Source organism: Salvelinus fontinalis, chromosome 4 (assembly GCF_029448725.1).
Source record: "Salvelinus fontinalis isolate EN_2023a chromosome 4, ASM2944872v1, whole genome shotgun sequence".
Taxonomy (NCBI): domain Eukaryota; kingdom Metazoa; phylum Chordata; class Actinopteri; order Salmoniformes; family Salmonidae; genus Salvelinus; species Salvelinus fontinalis.
In genome coordinates, this window is record NC_074668.1 from 12,001,458 (window position 1) to 12,018,565 (window position 17,108).

Genomic DNA, 17,108 nt, shown 5'->3' on the forward strand with positions numbered 1-17,108 from the left:
CTATTAGGGTGCCCATGTTTACGGATTTAGGGTTGTACCTGGTGGGTTCCTTGATAATTTGTGTGAGATTGAGGGCATCAAGCTTAGATTGTAGGACTGCCGGGGTGTTAAGCATATCCCAGTTTAGGTCACCTAACAGGACAAACTCTGAAGCTAGATGGGGAGCGATCAATTCACAGATGGTGTCCAGGGCACAGCTGGGAGCTGAGGGGGGTCGGTAGCAGGCGGCAACAGTGAGAGACTTATTTCTGGAGAGATTAATTTTTAAAATTAGAAGTTCGAACTGTTTGGGCATAGACCTGGAAAGTATGACAGAACTTTGCAGGCTATCTCTGCAGTAGATTGCAACTCCTCCCCCTTTGGCAGTTCTATCTTGACGGAAAGTGTTATAGTTGGGTATGGAAATCTCCGAGTTTTTGGTGGCCTTCCTAAGCCAGGTTTCGGACACGGCAAGGACATCAGGGTTGGCAGAGTGTGCTAAAGCGGTGAGTAAGGCAAACTTAGGGAGGAGGCTTCTGATGTTGACATGCATGAGGCCAAGGCTTTTTCGATCACAGAAGTCAACAAATGAGGGTGACTGGGGACATGCAGGGCCTGGGTTTACCTCTCACATCACCCGAGGAACAGAGGAGTAGTAGGATGAGGGTGCGGCTAAAGGCTATCAAAACTGGTCGCCTAGAGCGTTGGGGACAAGGAATAAAAGGAGCAGATTTATGGGCGTGGTAGAATAGATTCTGGGCATAATGTGCAGACCAGGGTATGGTGGGGCACGGGTACAGCGGAGGCAATCCCAGGCACTGGGTGATGATAAGAGAGGTTGTATCTCTGGACATGCTGGTCTCAATGGGTGAGGTCACCGCATGTGTGGGGGGTGGGACAAAGGAGGTATCAGAGGTACGGAGAGTGGAACTACGGGGTCCATTGCAAACCAAAACAATGATAACTAGCCTGAACAACAGTATGCAAGGCATATTGATATTTGAGAGAGACATACAATAAGGCATAAAGTGATTGCAGGTCTTGATTGGGAGAGCTAGCTAAAACAACAGGTGAGATAACAGCAGCTAGTCAGCTAACACAGCAACAGAAGGTAAAAATGGCGACGACTAGGCAGAGAGGGTCGGATTAACTACACACAGATCCTGAGTTAAAGCACAGAGCCGACAGATAAAACACAAATAAACAGAATGGAGTACCGTGAATTAATGGACAGTCAAGCAGGCATCAGCTATGTAGCCAAGTGATCATAGTGTCCAGGGGGCAGCCGTAGATGGAGCAGTGAGGCCTCCACTAAGCTAGCACGCGTTTAAAGTTAGTAGCCCGGGGGGTGGTCTGCTCAGACGGAGGGGGTCTGCTCAGACGGAGGCCGGTTGAGGGCACAGCGGATGGGGTATTCGTCTGCAGACCAGACGTGGTCGTGTCGACAGAGAATCCAAGCCGGATGGCGATGGCGAAAGAGAGGTTGTGAATTGTAGAATTGTGTTTGCTAACTGGTGCTAGCTTCCTGGCTGCGCTAGTTGCAAGATAAGCTAGCAGTTAGCAGACCGGGGCAGGCAAGCTAGCAGTTAGCAGACCGGGGCTAGCAAGTTAGCCTTTGGGGGACGTCGCGATGGGGGGGGAAGTCTGTTTTTGCCTCTTCGTGCGGTGACGTCGATAGACCAGTCGTGGAATTAGTAGGGTTCCAGGTAGCTCTAGGTAGCTAGTAGGTTAGCAGAATGGGCCTTCAGCGGGCGTCACGCCTGAGGGGCCTGTTGGAGTCCTCGGGCAGATTATGTCGGTATTCCAGTCGTAGAGGATCGGCGGGGTTCCGTGCTCCGTACCGGCAGTAAAGGGGTCCAGATATTGTAGCCCAGGAGTGGGCTTCAGTGGTAGCACAGGAGCCCTAGCCGGGCTAGCTTCAGGCTAATTGGTGCTTGCTCCGGGATGGAAACGCTAGCCAGGAGTGGTCACCCGGGATTGTGGTTAGCTAGTTGCGAAGATCCAGATGAAAATGTTCAGAGTTTGCGGTAGGAATCCGGGGATATGGAGAGAAATAGGTCCGTTATGCTCTGGTTTTAGTCACGTTGTTCGAACTAGCGAGAGCTTTCCGAGCTAAAGGTTAGCTGATGACCGCTAGCAATGGTTTGCTAACTGATAGCTGGTAGGTAGTTAGCTGGCTATCTTCAGTTGATGGATTCCAGATCAGAAGTAAATAGAAATACTTTAGAAAAAAAAGCAGATCCACGCCACATTGGGTGAGGCGGGTTGCAGGAGAGTAGAAGTTGAGGTTTAAGAAAATATTTTTAAAAAGATATGCGAAGAAAAAGATGTAAAAAGATATATACAAGGGACACGGGACACGACAGGACAAAGACGTCTACACTGCTACACCATCTTGGAAGTCAAGTGTGGTAAGGATAGGGTTAGCATTAGGGTTAGCAGTGTGGTTAAGGTTAGGGTTAGGCATTAGGGTTAGCAGTGTGGTAAAGGTTAGGGTTAGCATTAGGGTTAGCAGTGTAGTAAAGGTTAGGGTTAGCAGTGTGGTTAAGGTTAGGGTTAGGCATTAGGGTTAGCAGTGTGGTAAAGGTTAGGGTTAGCAGTGTGGTTAAGGTTAGGGTTAGCATTAGGGTTAGCAGTGTGGTTAAGGTTAGGGTTAGCATTAGTGTTAGCAGTGTGGTTGCTAACCCTAACCTGGTTAAGGTTAGGGTTAGCATTAGGGTTAGCAGTGTGGTTAAGGTTAGGGTTAGCAGGGTGGTTAAGGTTAGGGTTAGCATTAGGGTTAGCAGTGTGGTTAAGGTTAGGGTTAACATTAGGGTTAGCAGTGTGGTTACGGTTAGGGTTAACATTAGGGTTAGCAGTGTGGTTAAGGTTAGGGTTAGCATTAGGGTTAGCAGCATGGTTAAGGTTAGGGTTAGCAGTGTGGTTAAGGTTAGGGTTAACATTAGGGTTAGCAGTGTGGTTAAGGTTAGGGTTAGCAGTGTGGTTAAGGTTAGGGTTAGCATTAGGGTTAGCAGCATGGTTAAGGTTAGGGTTAGCATTCGGGTTAGCAGTGTGGTTAAGGTTAGGGTTAACATTAGGGTTAGCAGTGTGGTTAAGGTTAGGGTTAACATTAGGGTTAGCAGTGTGGTTAAGGTTAGGGTTAGCAGTGTGGTTAAGGTTAGGGTTAGCAGGGTGGTTAAGGTTAGGGTTAGCATTAGGGTTAGCAGTGTGGTAAAGGTTAGGGTTAGCAGTGTGGTTAAGGTTAGGGTTAGCATTAGGGTTAGCAGTGTGGTTAAGGTTAGGGTTAACATTAGGGTTAGCAGCATGGTTAAGGTTAGAGTTAGGAATTAGGGTTAGCAGTGTGGTTAAGGTTAGGGTTAGCATTAGTGTTAGCAGTGTGGTTAAGGTTAGGGTTAACATTAGGGTTAGCAGCGTGGTTAAGTTTAGGGTTAGCATTAGTGTTAGCAGTGTGGTTAAGGTTAGGGTTAACATTAGGGTTAGCAGCGTGGTTAAGGTTAGAGTTAGGCATTAGGGTTAGCAGTGTGGTTAAGGTTAGGGTTAGGCATTCGGGTTAGCAGTGTGGTTAAGGTTAGGGTTAACATTAGGGTTAGCAGCGTGGTTAAGTTTAGGGTTAGCATTAGGGTTAGCAGTGTGGTTAAGGTTAGGGTTAACATTAAGGTTAGCAGTGTGGTTAAAGTGATGCTCCAGAGCTTTTGTCGCAAAATTTGTATACTATGGCATCCATTTCTTATGTAAACAAAATGTGGGGTGTAATTCATATTTGTTATAAATTCTAATTCATACAATATGTTACGAATTTGTAACATCCTGGACTGTGTCTTTAAGTGTTAAACAGAATATCAGGCAATGACTGAGAACAGTTATGAGTTGTATATTTAAGCAATAAGGCACGAGGGAGTGAGGTATATGGCCAATATACCACAGCTAAGGGCTGTTCTTAGGCAAGACGTAACATGGAGTGCCTGGATACAGTGCTTAGCCGTGGTATATTGGCCATATACCACAAGCCCCCGAGATGCCTTATTGCTATTATAAATTGGTTACCAACGTAATTATAGCAGTACAAATAAATGTTTTGTCATGCCCGTGGTATACGATCTGTCAGCCAATCAGCACTCAGTGCTCAAACCACCCGGTTTATAATTGTCAATGTATGAGTGTATCTATCTATACCCTCTGTTTCTCTGGGTCGACATATCTGATGCCAAAGTAGTCCTTCTCCAGGAGGCTGTAATGGTTACACACATGATCCACCAGGAACTGGCCCTTGGTTTCTCTCTGTGGGGAAAAAAACACAACAAACTGTTATTACAGCACACTCAATATCGGGGATATATAAAGCATTTGATACCATAATTAGGTTAGATATGCAACACTATTGGAATGATGAAAGTGTACAATGTCCTCATTTACTAGGCATTTGCACCAGTTATTTAACACAGGAATAAATCAGGAAACAGTCCTACACACACGCGCGCACACACATGCACGCACACATGCAAACACATATAAAACACCAGTGTCCACCCACAATGCTGTCTCCCAAATAAAGCTGTCTGTAATGGCTGTTCTGTTGGGAGATATTCTAGTCCCAGGTCCCTTTGGGAGATATTCTAGTCCCAGGTCCGGTTGGGAGATATTCTAGTCCCAGGTCCGGTTGGGAGATATTCTAGTCCCAGGTCCGGTTGGGAGATATTCTAGTCCCTGTTCCTGTGGGGAGATATTCTAGTCCCAGGTCCGGTTGGGAGATATTCTAGTCCCTGTTCCTGTGGGGAGATATTCTAGTCCCAGGTCCGGTTGGGAGATATTCTAGTCCCTGTTCCTGTGGGGAGATATTCTAGTCCCTGGTCCGGTTGGGAGATATTCTAGTCCCTGTTCCTGTGGGGAGATATTCTAGTCCCAGGTCCGGTTGGGAGATATTCTAGTCCCAGGTCCGGTTGGGAGGTATTCTAGTCCCTGTTCCTGTGGGGAGATATTCTAGTCCCAGGTCCGGTTGGGAGATATTCTAGTCCCTGTTCCTGTGGGGAGATATTCTAGTCCCAGGTCCGGTTGGGAGATATTCTAGTCCCTGTTCCTGTGGGGAGATATTCTAGTCCCTGGTCCGGTTGGGAGATATTCTAGTCCCTGTTCCTGTGGGGAGATATTCTAGTCCCAGGTCCGGTTGGGAGATATTCTAGTCCCAGGTCCGGTTGGGAGATATTCTAGTTCCTGTTCCTGTGGGGAGATATTCTAGTCCCAGGTCCGGTTGGGAGATATTCTAGTCCCAGGTCCGGTTGGGAGATATTCTAGTCCCAGGTCCGGTTGGGAGATATTCTATTACAAGGTCCTGTTGGGAGATATTCTAGTCCCAGGTCCTGTTGGGAGATATTCTAGTCCCAGGTCCCTTTGGGAGATATTCTAGTCCCAGGTCCTGTTGGTAGATATTCTAGTCCCTGGTCCTGTTGGGAGATAATCTAGTCCCAGGTCCCTTTGGGAGATATTCTAGTACAAGGTCCGGTTGGGAGATATTCTAGTTCCAGGTCCTGTCGGGAGATATTCTAGTCCCTGGTCCCTTTGGGAGATATTTTAGTCCCTGGTCCCTTTGGGAGATATTCTAGTCCCAGGTCCTGTTGGGAGATATTCTAGTCCCTGGTCCTGTTGGGAGATATTCTAGTCCCAGGTCCTGTCGGGAGATATTCTAGTCCCTGGTCCAGTTGGGAGATATTCTAGTCCCTGGTCCGGTTGGGAGATATTCTAGTCCCTGGTCCGGTTGGGAGATATTCTAGTCCCTGGTCTGGTTGGGAGATATTCTAGTCCCAGGTCCTGTTGGGAGATATTCTAGTCCCAGGTCCTGTTGGGAGATATTCTAGTCCCAGGTCCCTTTGGGAGATATTCTAGTCCCAGGTCCTGTTGGGAGATATTCTAGTCCCTGTTCCTGTGGGGAGATATTCTAGTCCCTGGTCCTGTTGGGAGATATTCTAGTCCCAGGTCCTGTTGGGAGATATTCTAGTCCCAGGTCCTGTTGGGAGATATTCTAGTCCCAGGTCCTGTTGGGAGATATTCTAGTCCCAGGTCTAGTCCCAGGTCCTGTTGGGAGATATTCTAGTCCCAGGTCCTGTTGGGAGATATTCTAGTCCCTGGTCCTGTTGTCAGCACATCCTAAATGGAGACTGTCCCTAGTGGGTCTTCACTATATATATAACTGGGTCCTTCACTTCACCCTCTTCCCCTGGTCCTGCTGATGGAGGGGAATCTGCACTTGGCTGAACAGCCTGATTGAATCCAGCTGGTAATCGTCCATTTGCCCTTGCTGTTATCAGTTTTTGATTTACTTAACAATGCTGTCTGCGGCCCTGACCCACAGAGCAGAATCAGGTGCTGAAGCTGTCAGTCCCACTTGCTGTCACCTAGGCAACGCTAAGACTGTCAGTCAAACAGCGTGAAGTGGTCGCTTACAGAACCATGTATGTATGTGGCTCCGGTCCCTACAGCCCATCCCCTGTGACAGTCCACTTATTTCCTGTTAGTCTCTCCGGTCCCTACAGTCCATCCACTGTGATCCACTGTCTCCTTGATCAGAGCAACACTGGGACTGAAACACCATGAAACATGACACATACAGTATCTGACATACACACCTTTCAGAGAGAAGAAACGGTGGGGGGAAGGATGATATAGAGAGACAGAGAGCAGGAAAGACATTCAGACACAAATACAGACAGAAAGAGAGAGAGCGAGAGAGCGACAGAAAGAAAGAAAGAGAGCGAGAAAGAGAGAGAGATAACGAGAGAGAAAGAGAGAGATAGAGAGAGAAAAGAGGGGGGAGATGATATAGAGAGACAGAGAGCAAGAAAGACATTCAGACACAAATACAGACAGAGAGAGACAGAGAGAGAGCGAGAGAGAGCGAGCGATAGAAAGAAAAAGAGAGAGAAAGAGAGAGAGATAACGAGAGAGAGATAACGAGAGAGAGAAAGAGAGCGAGAGAGAGACAAAAGAGAGCAGAGAGTCCATTTCATGTCCAACAAGAGGTGGATGCATATTTCAAAGGGCTCAACATTAAATATTAACCTGGTCAGCCTGTCTCTACATAATCTGTCTTAATGAAGCTAAAGTGCTCTCCCCACTTTAGATACAGCCTTACGCAGCGAGACAACGTGTGAGTTGACTTCAACCAGAGCAAAGTGAACTGCAGACTGTATATGTGTGTATCGGTGTGTTACAGTAGGTCTTTGATTATGTGTGTAGCAGTGTGTTACTGTAGGTATTTGAGTATGTGTGTAGCAGTATGTTACTGTAGGTATTTGAGTATGTGTGTAGCAGTGTGTTACTGTAGGTATTTGAGTATGTGTGTAGCAGTGTGTTACTGTAGGTATTTGAGTATGTGTGTAGCAGTGTGTTACTGTAGGTATTTGAGTATGTGTGTAGCAGTGTGTTACTGTAGGTATTTGAGTATGTGTGTAGCAGTGTGTTACTGTAGGTATTTGAGTATGTGTGTAGCAGTGTGTTACAGTAGGTATTTGATTATGTGTGTAGCAGTGTGTTACTGTAGGTATTTGAGTATGTGTGTAGCAGTGTGTTACTGTAGGTATTTGAGTATGTACAGTGCATTCAGAAAGTATTCAAACCCTTTGACTTTCTCCACATTTTGTTACGTTACAGCCTTATTCTAAAATGGATTAAATTGTTTTTTCCCCCTCCTCAATCTACAAACAATACCCCATAATGACAAAGCAAAAACAGGTTTTTACAAATGCTAGCAAATGTATTAAAATAAAAGACTGACATTTCACATTTACATTAGTATTCAGACCCTTCACTCAATACTTTGTTGAAACACCTTTGGCAGCAATTACAGCCTCAAGTCTTCTTTGGTTTGACGCGACAAGCTTGTATTGGGGAGTTTCTCCTATTCTTCTCTGCAGATCCTCTTAAGCTCTGTCAGGTTTGATGCGGAGCGTCGCTGCACAGCAATTTCCAGGTCTCTCCAGAGATGTTTGATTGGGTTAAAGTCCGGGCTCTGGCTGGGCCACTCAAGGACATTCAGAGACTTGTCCTGAAGCCACTCCTGCGTTGTCTTGGCTGTGTACTTAGGATTGCTGTCCTGTTGGAAGGTTAACCTTCACCCCAGTCTGAGGTCCTGTTCACTCTGGAGCATCCCCACAGCATGATGCTGCAAACACCATGCTTCACCTTAGGGATGGTGCCAGCTTTCCTCCAGATGTGATGCTTGGCATTCAGGCAAAAGAGTTCAATCTTGGTTTCACCAGACCATTCCTCTCAAAATGTTTTGAAAAAGCTGCAGCAACTCACTGCCTTCCTGAAGACAAACAATGTATACGAAATGCTTCAGTCTGGTTTTAGACCCTATCATAGCACTGAGACTGCACTTGAGAAGGTGGTAAATTACCTTTTAATGGCGTCAGACCGAGGCTCTGCATCTGTCCTCGTGCTCCTAGACCTTAGTGCTGGTACAGATACCATCGATCACCACATTCTTTTGGAGAGATTGGAAACCCAAATTGGTCTACACGGACAAGTTCTGGCCTGGTTTAGATCTTATCTGTCGGAAAGATATCAGTTTGTCTCTGTGAATGGTTTGTCCTCTTACAAATCAACTGTACATTTCGGTGTTCCTCAAGGTTCCGTTTTAGGACCACTATTGTTTTCGCTATATATTTTACCTCTTGGGGATGTCATTCAAAAACATAATGTTAACTTTCACTGCTATGCGGATGACACACAGCTGTAAATTTCAATGAAACATGGTGAAGCCTCAAAATTGCCCTCGCTAGAAGTCTGTGTTTCAGACATAAGGAAGTGGATTGCTGCAAACTTTCTACTTTTAAACTTGGACAAAACAGAGATGTTTGTTCTAGGTCAAAAGAAATAAAGAGATATTCTATTGAATCTGACAATTAATCTTGATGGTTGTACAATCGCCTCAAATAAAATTGTGAAGGACCTCGGCGTTACTCTGGACCCTGATCTCTCCTTTGACAAACATATCAAGACTGTTTCAAGGGCAGCTTTTTTCCATCTACGTAACATTGCAAAAATCTGAAACTTTCTGTACAAAAATTATGCATAAAAATTAATCCATGCATTTGTTACTTCTAGGTTAGACTACTGCAATGCTCTACTTTCCGGCTACCCGGATAAAGCACTAAATAAACTTCAGTTAGTGCTAAATACGGCTGCTAGAATCCTGACTAGAACCAAAAAATGTGATCATATTACTCCAGTGCTAGCCTCCCTACACTGGCTTCCTGTTAAGGCAAGGGCTGATTTCAAGATTTTACTGCTAACCTACAAAGCATTACATTGCCTTGCTTCTACCTATCTTTACGATTTGGGGCTTTCTCTTATAGATCTCCATTTTTATGGAATGGTCTGCCTACCCATGTGAGAGACGCAGACTCGGTCTCAACCTTTAATTCTTTACTGAAGACTCATCTCTTCAGTAGGTAATATGATTGAGTGTAGTCTGGCCCAGAAGTGTGAAGGTGAACGGAAAGGCTCTGGAGCAACAAACCACCCTTGCTGTATCGGCCTGGCCGGTTCCCCTCTCTCCACTGGGATTCTCTACCTCTAACCCTATTACGGGGGCTGAGTCACTGGCATACTGGTGCTCTTCCATGCCGTCCCTAGGAGAGGTGCGTCACTTGAGTGGGTTGAGTCACTGACGTGGTCTTCCTGTCTGGGTTGGTGCCCCCCCTTAGGTTGTGCCGTGGCGGAGATCTTTGTAGGCTATACTCGGCCTTGTCTCAGGATGGTAAATTGGTGGTTGAAGATATCCCTCTAGTGGTGTGGGGGCTGTGCTTTGGCAAAGTGGGTGGGGTTATATCCTGCCTGTTTGGCCCTGTCCGGGGGTATCATCAGATGGGGCCACAGTGTCTCCTGACCCCTCCTGTCTCAGCCTCCTGTATTTATGCTGCAGTAGTTTATGTGTCGGGGGGCTAGGGTCAGTCTGTTATATCTGGAGTATTTCTCCTGTCTTATCCGGTGTCCTGTGTGAATTTAAGTATGCTCTCTCTAATTCTCTCTTTCTTTCTTTCTTTCTTTCTCTTTCTTTCTTTCTTTCTTTCTTTCTTTCTTTCTTTCTTTCTTTCTTTCTTTCTCTCTCTCAGAGGACCTGAGCCCTAGGACCATGCCTCAGGACTACCTGGCATGATGACTCCTTGCTATCTCCAGTCCACCTGGCCGTGCTGCTGCTCCAGTTTCAACTGTTCTGCCTGCGGCTATGGAACCCTGACCTGTTCACCGGACGTGCTACCTGTCCCAGACCTGCTGTTTTCAACTCTCTATAGACAGCAGGAGCGGTAGAGATACTCTTAATGATTGGCTATGAAAAGCCAACTGACATTTACTCCTGAGGTGCTGACTTGCTGCACCCTCGACAACTACTGTGATTATTATTATTTGACCATGCTGGTCATTTATGAACATTTGAACATCTTGGCCATGTTCTGTTATAATCTCCACCCGGCACAGCCAGAAGAGGACTGGCCACCCCTCATAGCCTGGTTCCTCTCTAGGTTTCTTCCTAGGTTTTGGGAGTTTTCTAGGGAGTTTTTCCTAGCCACCGTGCTTCTACACCTGCATTGCTTGTTGTTTGGGGTTTTAGGCTGGGTTTCTGTACAGCACTTTGAGATATCAGCTGATGTAAGAAGGGCTATATAAATGCATTTGATTTGATTTGTTGTTGTTTCTGTCGCACTGCTTTGCTTTATCTTGGCCAGGTCGCAGTCGTAAATGAGAACTTGTTCTCAACTAGCTTACCTGGTTAAATAAAGGTGAAATAAAAAATAAATAAAAAATTCAAATCAGCATTTGTGGGTTCGATTACAGGCTCAAAATGGCCAGAAACAAAGAACTTTCTTCTGAAACTCGTCAGTCTATTCTTGTTCTGAGAAATGAAGGCTATTCCATGCAAGAAATTGCCAAGAAACTGAAGATCTCATACAAAGCTGTGTACTACTCCCTTCACAGAACAGCGCGAACTGGCTCTATCCAGAGTAGAAAGAAGAGTGGGAGGCCCCGGTGCACAACTGAGCAGGAGGACAAGTACATTAGAGTGTCTAGTTTGAGAAACAGATGCCTCACAAGTCCTCGACTGGCAGCTTCATTAAATAGTACCCGGAAAACACCAGTCTCAACGTCAACAGTGAAGAGGTGACACTGGGATGCTGGCCTTCTAGGCAGAGTTGCAAAGAAAAATACATATCCTAGACTGGCCAATAAAAATAAAATATTAAGATGGGCAAAAGAACACAGACACTGGACAGAGGAACTCTGCCTAGAAGGTCAGCATCCCAGGGTCGCCTCTTCACTGTTGACGTTGAGACTGGTGTTTTGCGGGAAATGAAAATCCTTGATGTCCATCAGTCCACGGTAAGAAAAATTGTCTATAAATCGAGAAAGTTCAGAACTGTTGCTTCTCTCCCTAGGAGTGGCCGTCCTGCAAAGATAACTGCAAGAGCACAGCGTAGAATGCTCAATGAGGTTAAGAAGAATCCTAGAATGTCAGCTAAAGACTTACTGAAATCTCTGGAACATGCTAACATCTCTGTTGACGAGTCTACGATACGTAAAACACTAAACAAGAAAGGTGTTCATGAGAGGGCACCACGGAAGAAGCCACTGCTGTCCAAAAACAACATTGCTGCACGTCTGAAGTTTGCAAAAGTGCACCTGGATGTTCCAAAATATTCTGTGGACAGATGAAACTACAGTTGAGTTGTTTGGAAGGAACACACAAAACTATGTATGGAGAAAAAAAGGCACACCACACCAACATCAAAACCTCATCCCAACTGTAAAGTATGGTGGAGGGAACATCATGGTTTGGGGCTGCTTTACTGCCTCAGGGCCTGGACAGCTTGCTATCATCAACGTAAAAATGAATTCCCAAGTTATCAAGACATTTTGCAGGAGAATGTTCAGCCAATCGAAGCTCAACAGAAGTTGGGTGATGCAACAGGACAACGACCCAAAACACAGAAGTAAATTAACAACAGAATGCCTTCAACAGAAGAAAATATGCCTTCTGGAGTGGCCCAGTCAGATTCCTGACCTCAACCCGATTGAAATGCTGTGGTATGACCTCAAGAGAGCAGTTCACACCAGGCATCACAAGAATATTGCTGACCTGAAACAGTTTTGTAAAGAGGAATGGTCCAAAATTCCTCCTGACTGTTGTGCAGGTCTGATCCGCAACTACAGAAAACGTTTGGTTGAGGTTATTGCTGCCAAAGGAGGGTCAACCAGTTATTGAATCCAAGGGATCACATACTTGTTCCACCCTGCACTGTGAATGTTTACACGGTGTGTTCAATAAAGACATGAAAACATATAATTGTTTGTGTGTTATTAGTTTAAGCAGACTATGTTTGTCTATTGTTGTGACCTAGATGAATATCAGATCAATTTTGTGACCAATTTATGCAGAAATCCAGATATTTCCAAAGGGTCCACATACTTTTTCTTGCCACTGTAGATCTTCAATGAGACATTGCAGAGATCTAGCTTCCGGACTTAATATAAAACTTAAGTCATCGGCATACATGGACACCTCTGATTTTAAGCCTTGGATTTCTAATCCTCTAATGTTGTTTGATAGCTAGCATTTCGATGGCCATAACGAATAGATATGGTGACAGCGGACACACTTGTTTAACTCCTCTTGACAATTCAAAACTCTCTGAGAAGTAGCCCTTATTTACTATTTTACACCTGGGGTTGCTATACGTTACTTTTACCCATTTTATAAGAGAATCACCAAAATTGAATAAATCCAGGCATTTCTAACTAAAATCCAGTCTTACTTTATCGCATGCCTTTTCAAAATCCTCTATAAATACCAGGCCTGGCTTCTTAGATGTTTCATGATGTTCTATTATTTCTAGTAGTTGTCGTATATTATCTCCAATGTATCATCCATGTAAAAAACCTGTCTGATCAGGATGAACAATACCTGGCAAAACCCTTTTAATTTTGAATGCTATGCATTTCGCTAGTATTTTTAAATCACAACATTGAATTGTAAGGGGCCTCCAGTTTTTTAGATAGACTGGATCTTTATATTTGCCATCTGGGTCTTGTCTTAATAATAGTGAAATCAGACCTTCCTGCTGAATACCTGACAGACTACCATTTCTATAGGAGTAGTTAAAACAATCTAACAATGGAGCTTTTAATATATCAAGAAAGACTTGATATATCTCTACCTGTATGCCATCAAGCCCTGGGGTTTTTCCAGACTGAAAGGATTTAATAGCCTCAAAAAGTTATTCCTCTGTAATTGGGCCTTCGCATGGATCTTTCTGTACATTTGTTAATTTTCCATTTTTTTTATTATTTGGAAAGAATTCCTTACTGTAATCTTCATTCCGTGGGAGAGGATGAGATCGAAAAGAGAACATCAGCTTGAAATATTTAGCTTCCTCTTTTAAAATATCAGTCGGAGAATCATAGATGACTCCGTCTTCAGTAATGAGTTTCTGCAAATTATTTTTGTTAGCGTTCCTGTGTTGGAAATTCAGGAAGGATTTTGTGCATTTTTCTCCATATTCCATCCAGTTTGCTTTATTTTTGTAATAGACTACATTAGATCATTCTTGAATAAGTTCCTCAAGTTCTTTTTGTTTTTCCTCTAACTTATTTTGTATCTCTGTAGTATTGTTTTTATTGCTATCTACCTGTACTATTAGTTCATGCATTTCCCTTGTTAGACTTGTCTCTTTAGCCAGAAACTGCTTTTTTATTATTGATGAACGTTGAATTGAATGACCTCTGAAGGTACATTTAAAGGTATCCCAAACAATAAGTGGATTTTCTGTTCCTATATTATACTGGAAAAATTCAGTTATAAATGATTTAGTCTTACTTAAAAATAAGTTGTCCTCCAGTAAACTTATGTTATATGAAGGCCAATTAGATGATCCGATCGCATTCTGTCTTCAATTAAAACTTTTTTAACCTTTGATATAAGAGAGAAAGAGACAAGAAATTAGTAAAGATGACTACCTTGATTAAGTCCCCTCCATGTACAGTATATCTCACTAGGTTGGGATTTTTTTGTCTCCAAATATACACTATTTCTAATGTGTCCATAATATTTGTGATTTCCTTAATTTCCTTAAAGGCACGGTGTTGATAGTTTGTAAAGTGATTTCCTTTACGGTCCATTGAGGTACTTAACACTGTGTTATAGTCCCCTACCATAATGATTTGATAATTTGTTGCCAGTAAGTTCAATAAATATAAATATAAATATAAATATTTTCGAAGAAGTATGGATCATCCTGATTTGGACCATATAGATTAATGAGCCAAATCTGTTTTTTGTCCACCTTCATATTCAATTAATATCTTCACACCTTTTGAGTTCCTTTGTCCATGACAGAAAATTATTTCACCACCCCAATCCTTTTTCCACACAACTTCATCTAAGGATGTAGAGTGAGTTTCCTGTAAACAGTATATGTTATATTCCTTTTCTTTTAGCCACGTAAAGACTGATCTTTTTAAAAAAATAATCTGCTAAACGTTTACAATTATAACTGGCGATACTTATTTCACCCCTTACCATAACTAGATACTATTCTCAGTCTAAATTGACCATAATTAGTGCTTGTAAAGTTACTGCCATCAGAGGTATAATGATGGTCAAAAGTAGAGCTTTCAAATGTCTGATAATTAGAATTCAAAATATAGGTTCTAGCAATATATATGTTTTATTCCCTTGACTGTTTGCTTGTGAGCGAATGCCACAGATATTAGAAAATTGAGAAGATATTATGTGTGTAGTAAATCTGAGTTGATATTGATGTGTATGTTATTGGATGTGATTTAGTGAGAGTGAGAGTGTATACATCTGTATAAGAGTAAGACTATAATGTGTGATGTCCAAATAAATAATAACCCCGCCAATTTGCATGGTTGAGTGTCTATGTGTGTTACATGTAGTGCGTATAGCCTTAATACCCATGATGAAAATTGTAATCCATATCGTATCACCATCATAGTTGCATCATAATTACCTTTCACTTCTTATGGCGGCAGGGGCAGTATTGAGTAGCTTGGATGAAAGGTGCACAGAGGTGCCCAGTAAAAACGGCCTGCATAGTATTGGATAGAAAACACTCTGAAGTTTCTAAAACTGTTTGAATTATGTCTGTGAGTATAACATAACTCATATGGCAGCAAAAACCTGAGAAGTTCCACTTCCTGTTTTTATTTTTTCTGAGGCTGCTAGATTTTCAACCAAGCTCCCATTGAAATTACAGCGAGATATGGATGAGTTTACACTTCCTACGGCTTCCACTAGATGTCAACAGTCAATAGAACTTCGTCTGATGACTCTAATGTGAAGGGGGGCCGAAGGAGACAGGAATGATTCACCACTGCCATGAGGTGACCACGCATTGAACACGCGCGTTCACGTGAGGCAGCTCCGTTCCATTGCTCAACTGAAGTCAATGTAATTCTCCGGTTGGAACGTTATTCAAGATGTATGTTAACAACATTCTAAAGATTGATTCAATACATCGTTTGACATGTTTCTACTGACTGCTATGGAACTTTTGGACATTTCGTCACGTTATAGTGGACGCGCTTTGTGACTTTGGAATTGTTTACCAAACGCGCTAACCAAAGTAGCTAATTGGACATAAATAACGGACATTATCGAACAAATCAAGCATTTATTGTGGACCTGCGATTCCTAGGACTGCATTCTGATGAAGTTCATCAAAGGTAAGGAAACATTTATCATGTATTTTCTGGTTTCTGTTGACTCCAACATGGCGGCTAATTTTACTATTGTTCTGAGCTCCGTCTCAGATTATTGCATGGTTTGCTTTTTCCGTAAAGTTTTTTTTGAAATCTGACAGAGCGGTTGCATTAAGGAGAGGTATATCTATAATTCCATGTGTATAACTTGTATTATCATCTACATTTATTATGAGTACTTCTGTTGAAATGATGTGGCTATGCAAAATCACTTGGTGTTTTTGGAACTAGTGAATGTAACGCGCCAATGTAAACTCAGATTTTTTGATATAAATATGAATTTTATCAAACAAAACATACATGTATTGTGTAACATGAGTGTCATCTGATGAAGATCATCAAAGGTTAGTGATTCATTTTATCTCTATTTCTGCTTTTTGTGAAAGCTATCTTTCACTGGAAAAATGGCTGTGCTTATTGTGGTTTGGTGGTGACCTAACATAATCGTTTGTAGTGCTTTCGCTGAAAAGCATATGTGAAATCGGACACTTTGGTGGGATTAACAACAAGATGACCTTTAAAATGGTATAAGACACATGAATGTCTGAGGAATTTTAATTATGAGATTTCTGTTGTTTGAATTTGGCGCCCTGCACTTTCACTGGCTGTTGTCATATCGATCCCGTTAGCGGGATTGCAGCCATAAGAAGTTTTAACATCATTGAAAAACACATCCCTGCATTTCCATAACAATTGACGTTTCACATGATCATGAAAGAGACCTTGCATTACCATAGAGATGGCTTCACTACAGAACAAATGTATCCCGTACAATATGTTATTAACCCCCAATGTCCCTATTCTGACATCTTCCCCTTGCTTGTTGTAAACATATATAGACATGTAGACAAAGACATAGAAAAGACAAACAAGAAAAATATTAAATTATAGAACAGTTGTCAACAATAGAGAGGTGAGAGAGGGAGAGAAGAGAGCGAGATCAAGTGTGTATGTATTAGACCGTATGTGTAAGTGAACATGTAATTGAGTACGTGTGTGTTCATATCCACTTCATAGTGTTTAGATATTTTTACAGTTCCCATACTTTTCTTTTTTTCGTAACCTGAAGTCCCTGTAGAATTTAGTACAGCCATGGTGTTATGGAGCTGTCTCGGAATAGCTGTCCATCTATAAAGAGTTTGTCCATAATGAGAAAGCACACTAACTCCTCTCCCTCTGTTGCCTCTGTACAGGATACAGTCTCTTGCGACGTTCATTTTTCTCCCGTGAAAATTGGTCATTGAGACCGAATTTGGTCCCTTTATGCTTTGACCTTTTGTTGGTAGTGTTCAAAATTTTGCGCTGATCGATAGTGGACCCTTGGTCTGTTGCTCTGAGCTCCAAGTCTGTGTACA

At 42.9% G+C, this 17,108-nt stretch overlaps 1 protein-coding gene across 5 annotated transcripts in view; it reads right to left on the minus strand.

Annotated features, from left to right (window-relative positions):
* Positions 1–17,108, minus strand: part of frmd3 (FERM domain containing 3) — a 120,152-nt gene that overhangs the window by 79,151 nt on the left and 23,893 nt on the right. For all 5 annotated transcript variants that reach the window (XM_055918788.1, XM_055918787.1, XM_055918791.1 and 2 more), the window contains exon 2: positions 4,153–4,257. In XM_055918788.1, coding sequence (XP_055774763.1) covers positions 4,153–4,257 — 105 coding nt within the window. The remainder of the gene's footprint in view (positions 1–4,152; positions 4,258–17,108) is intronic.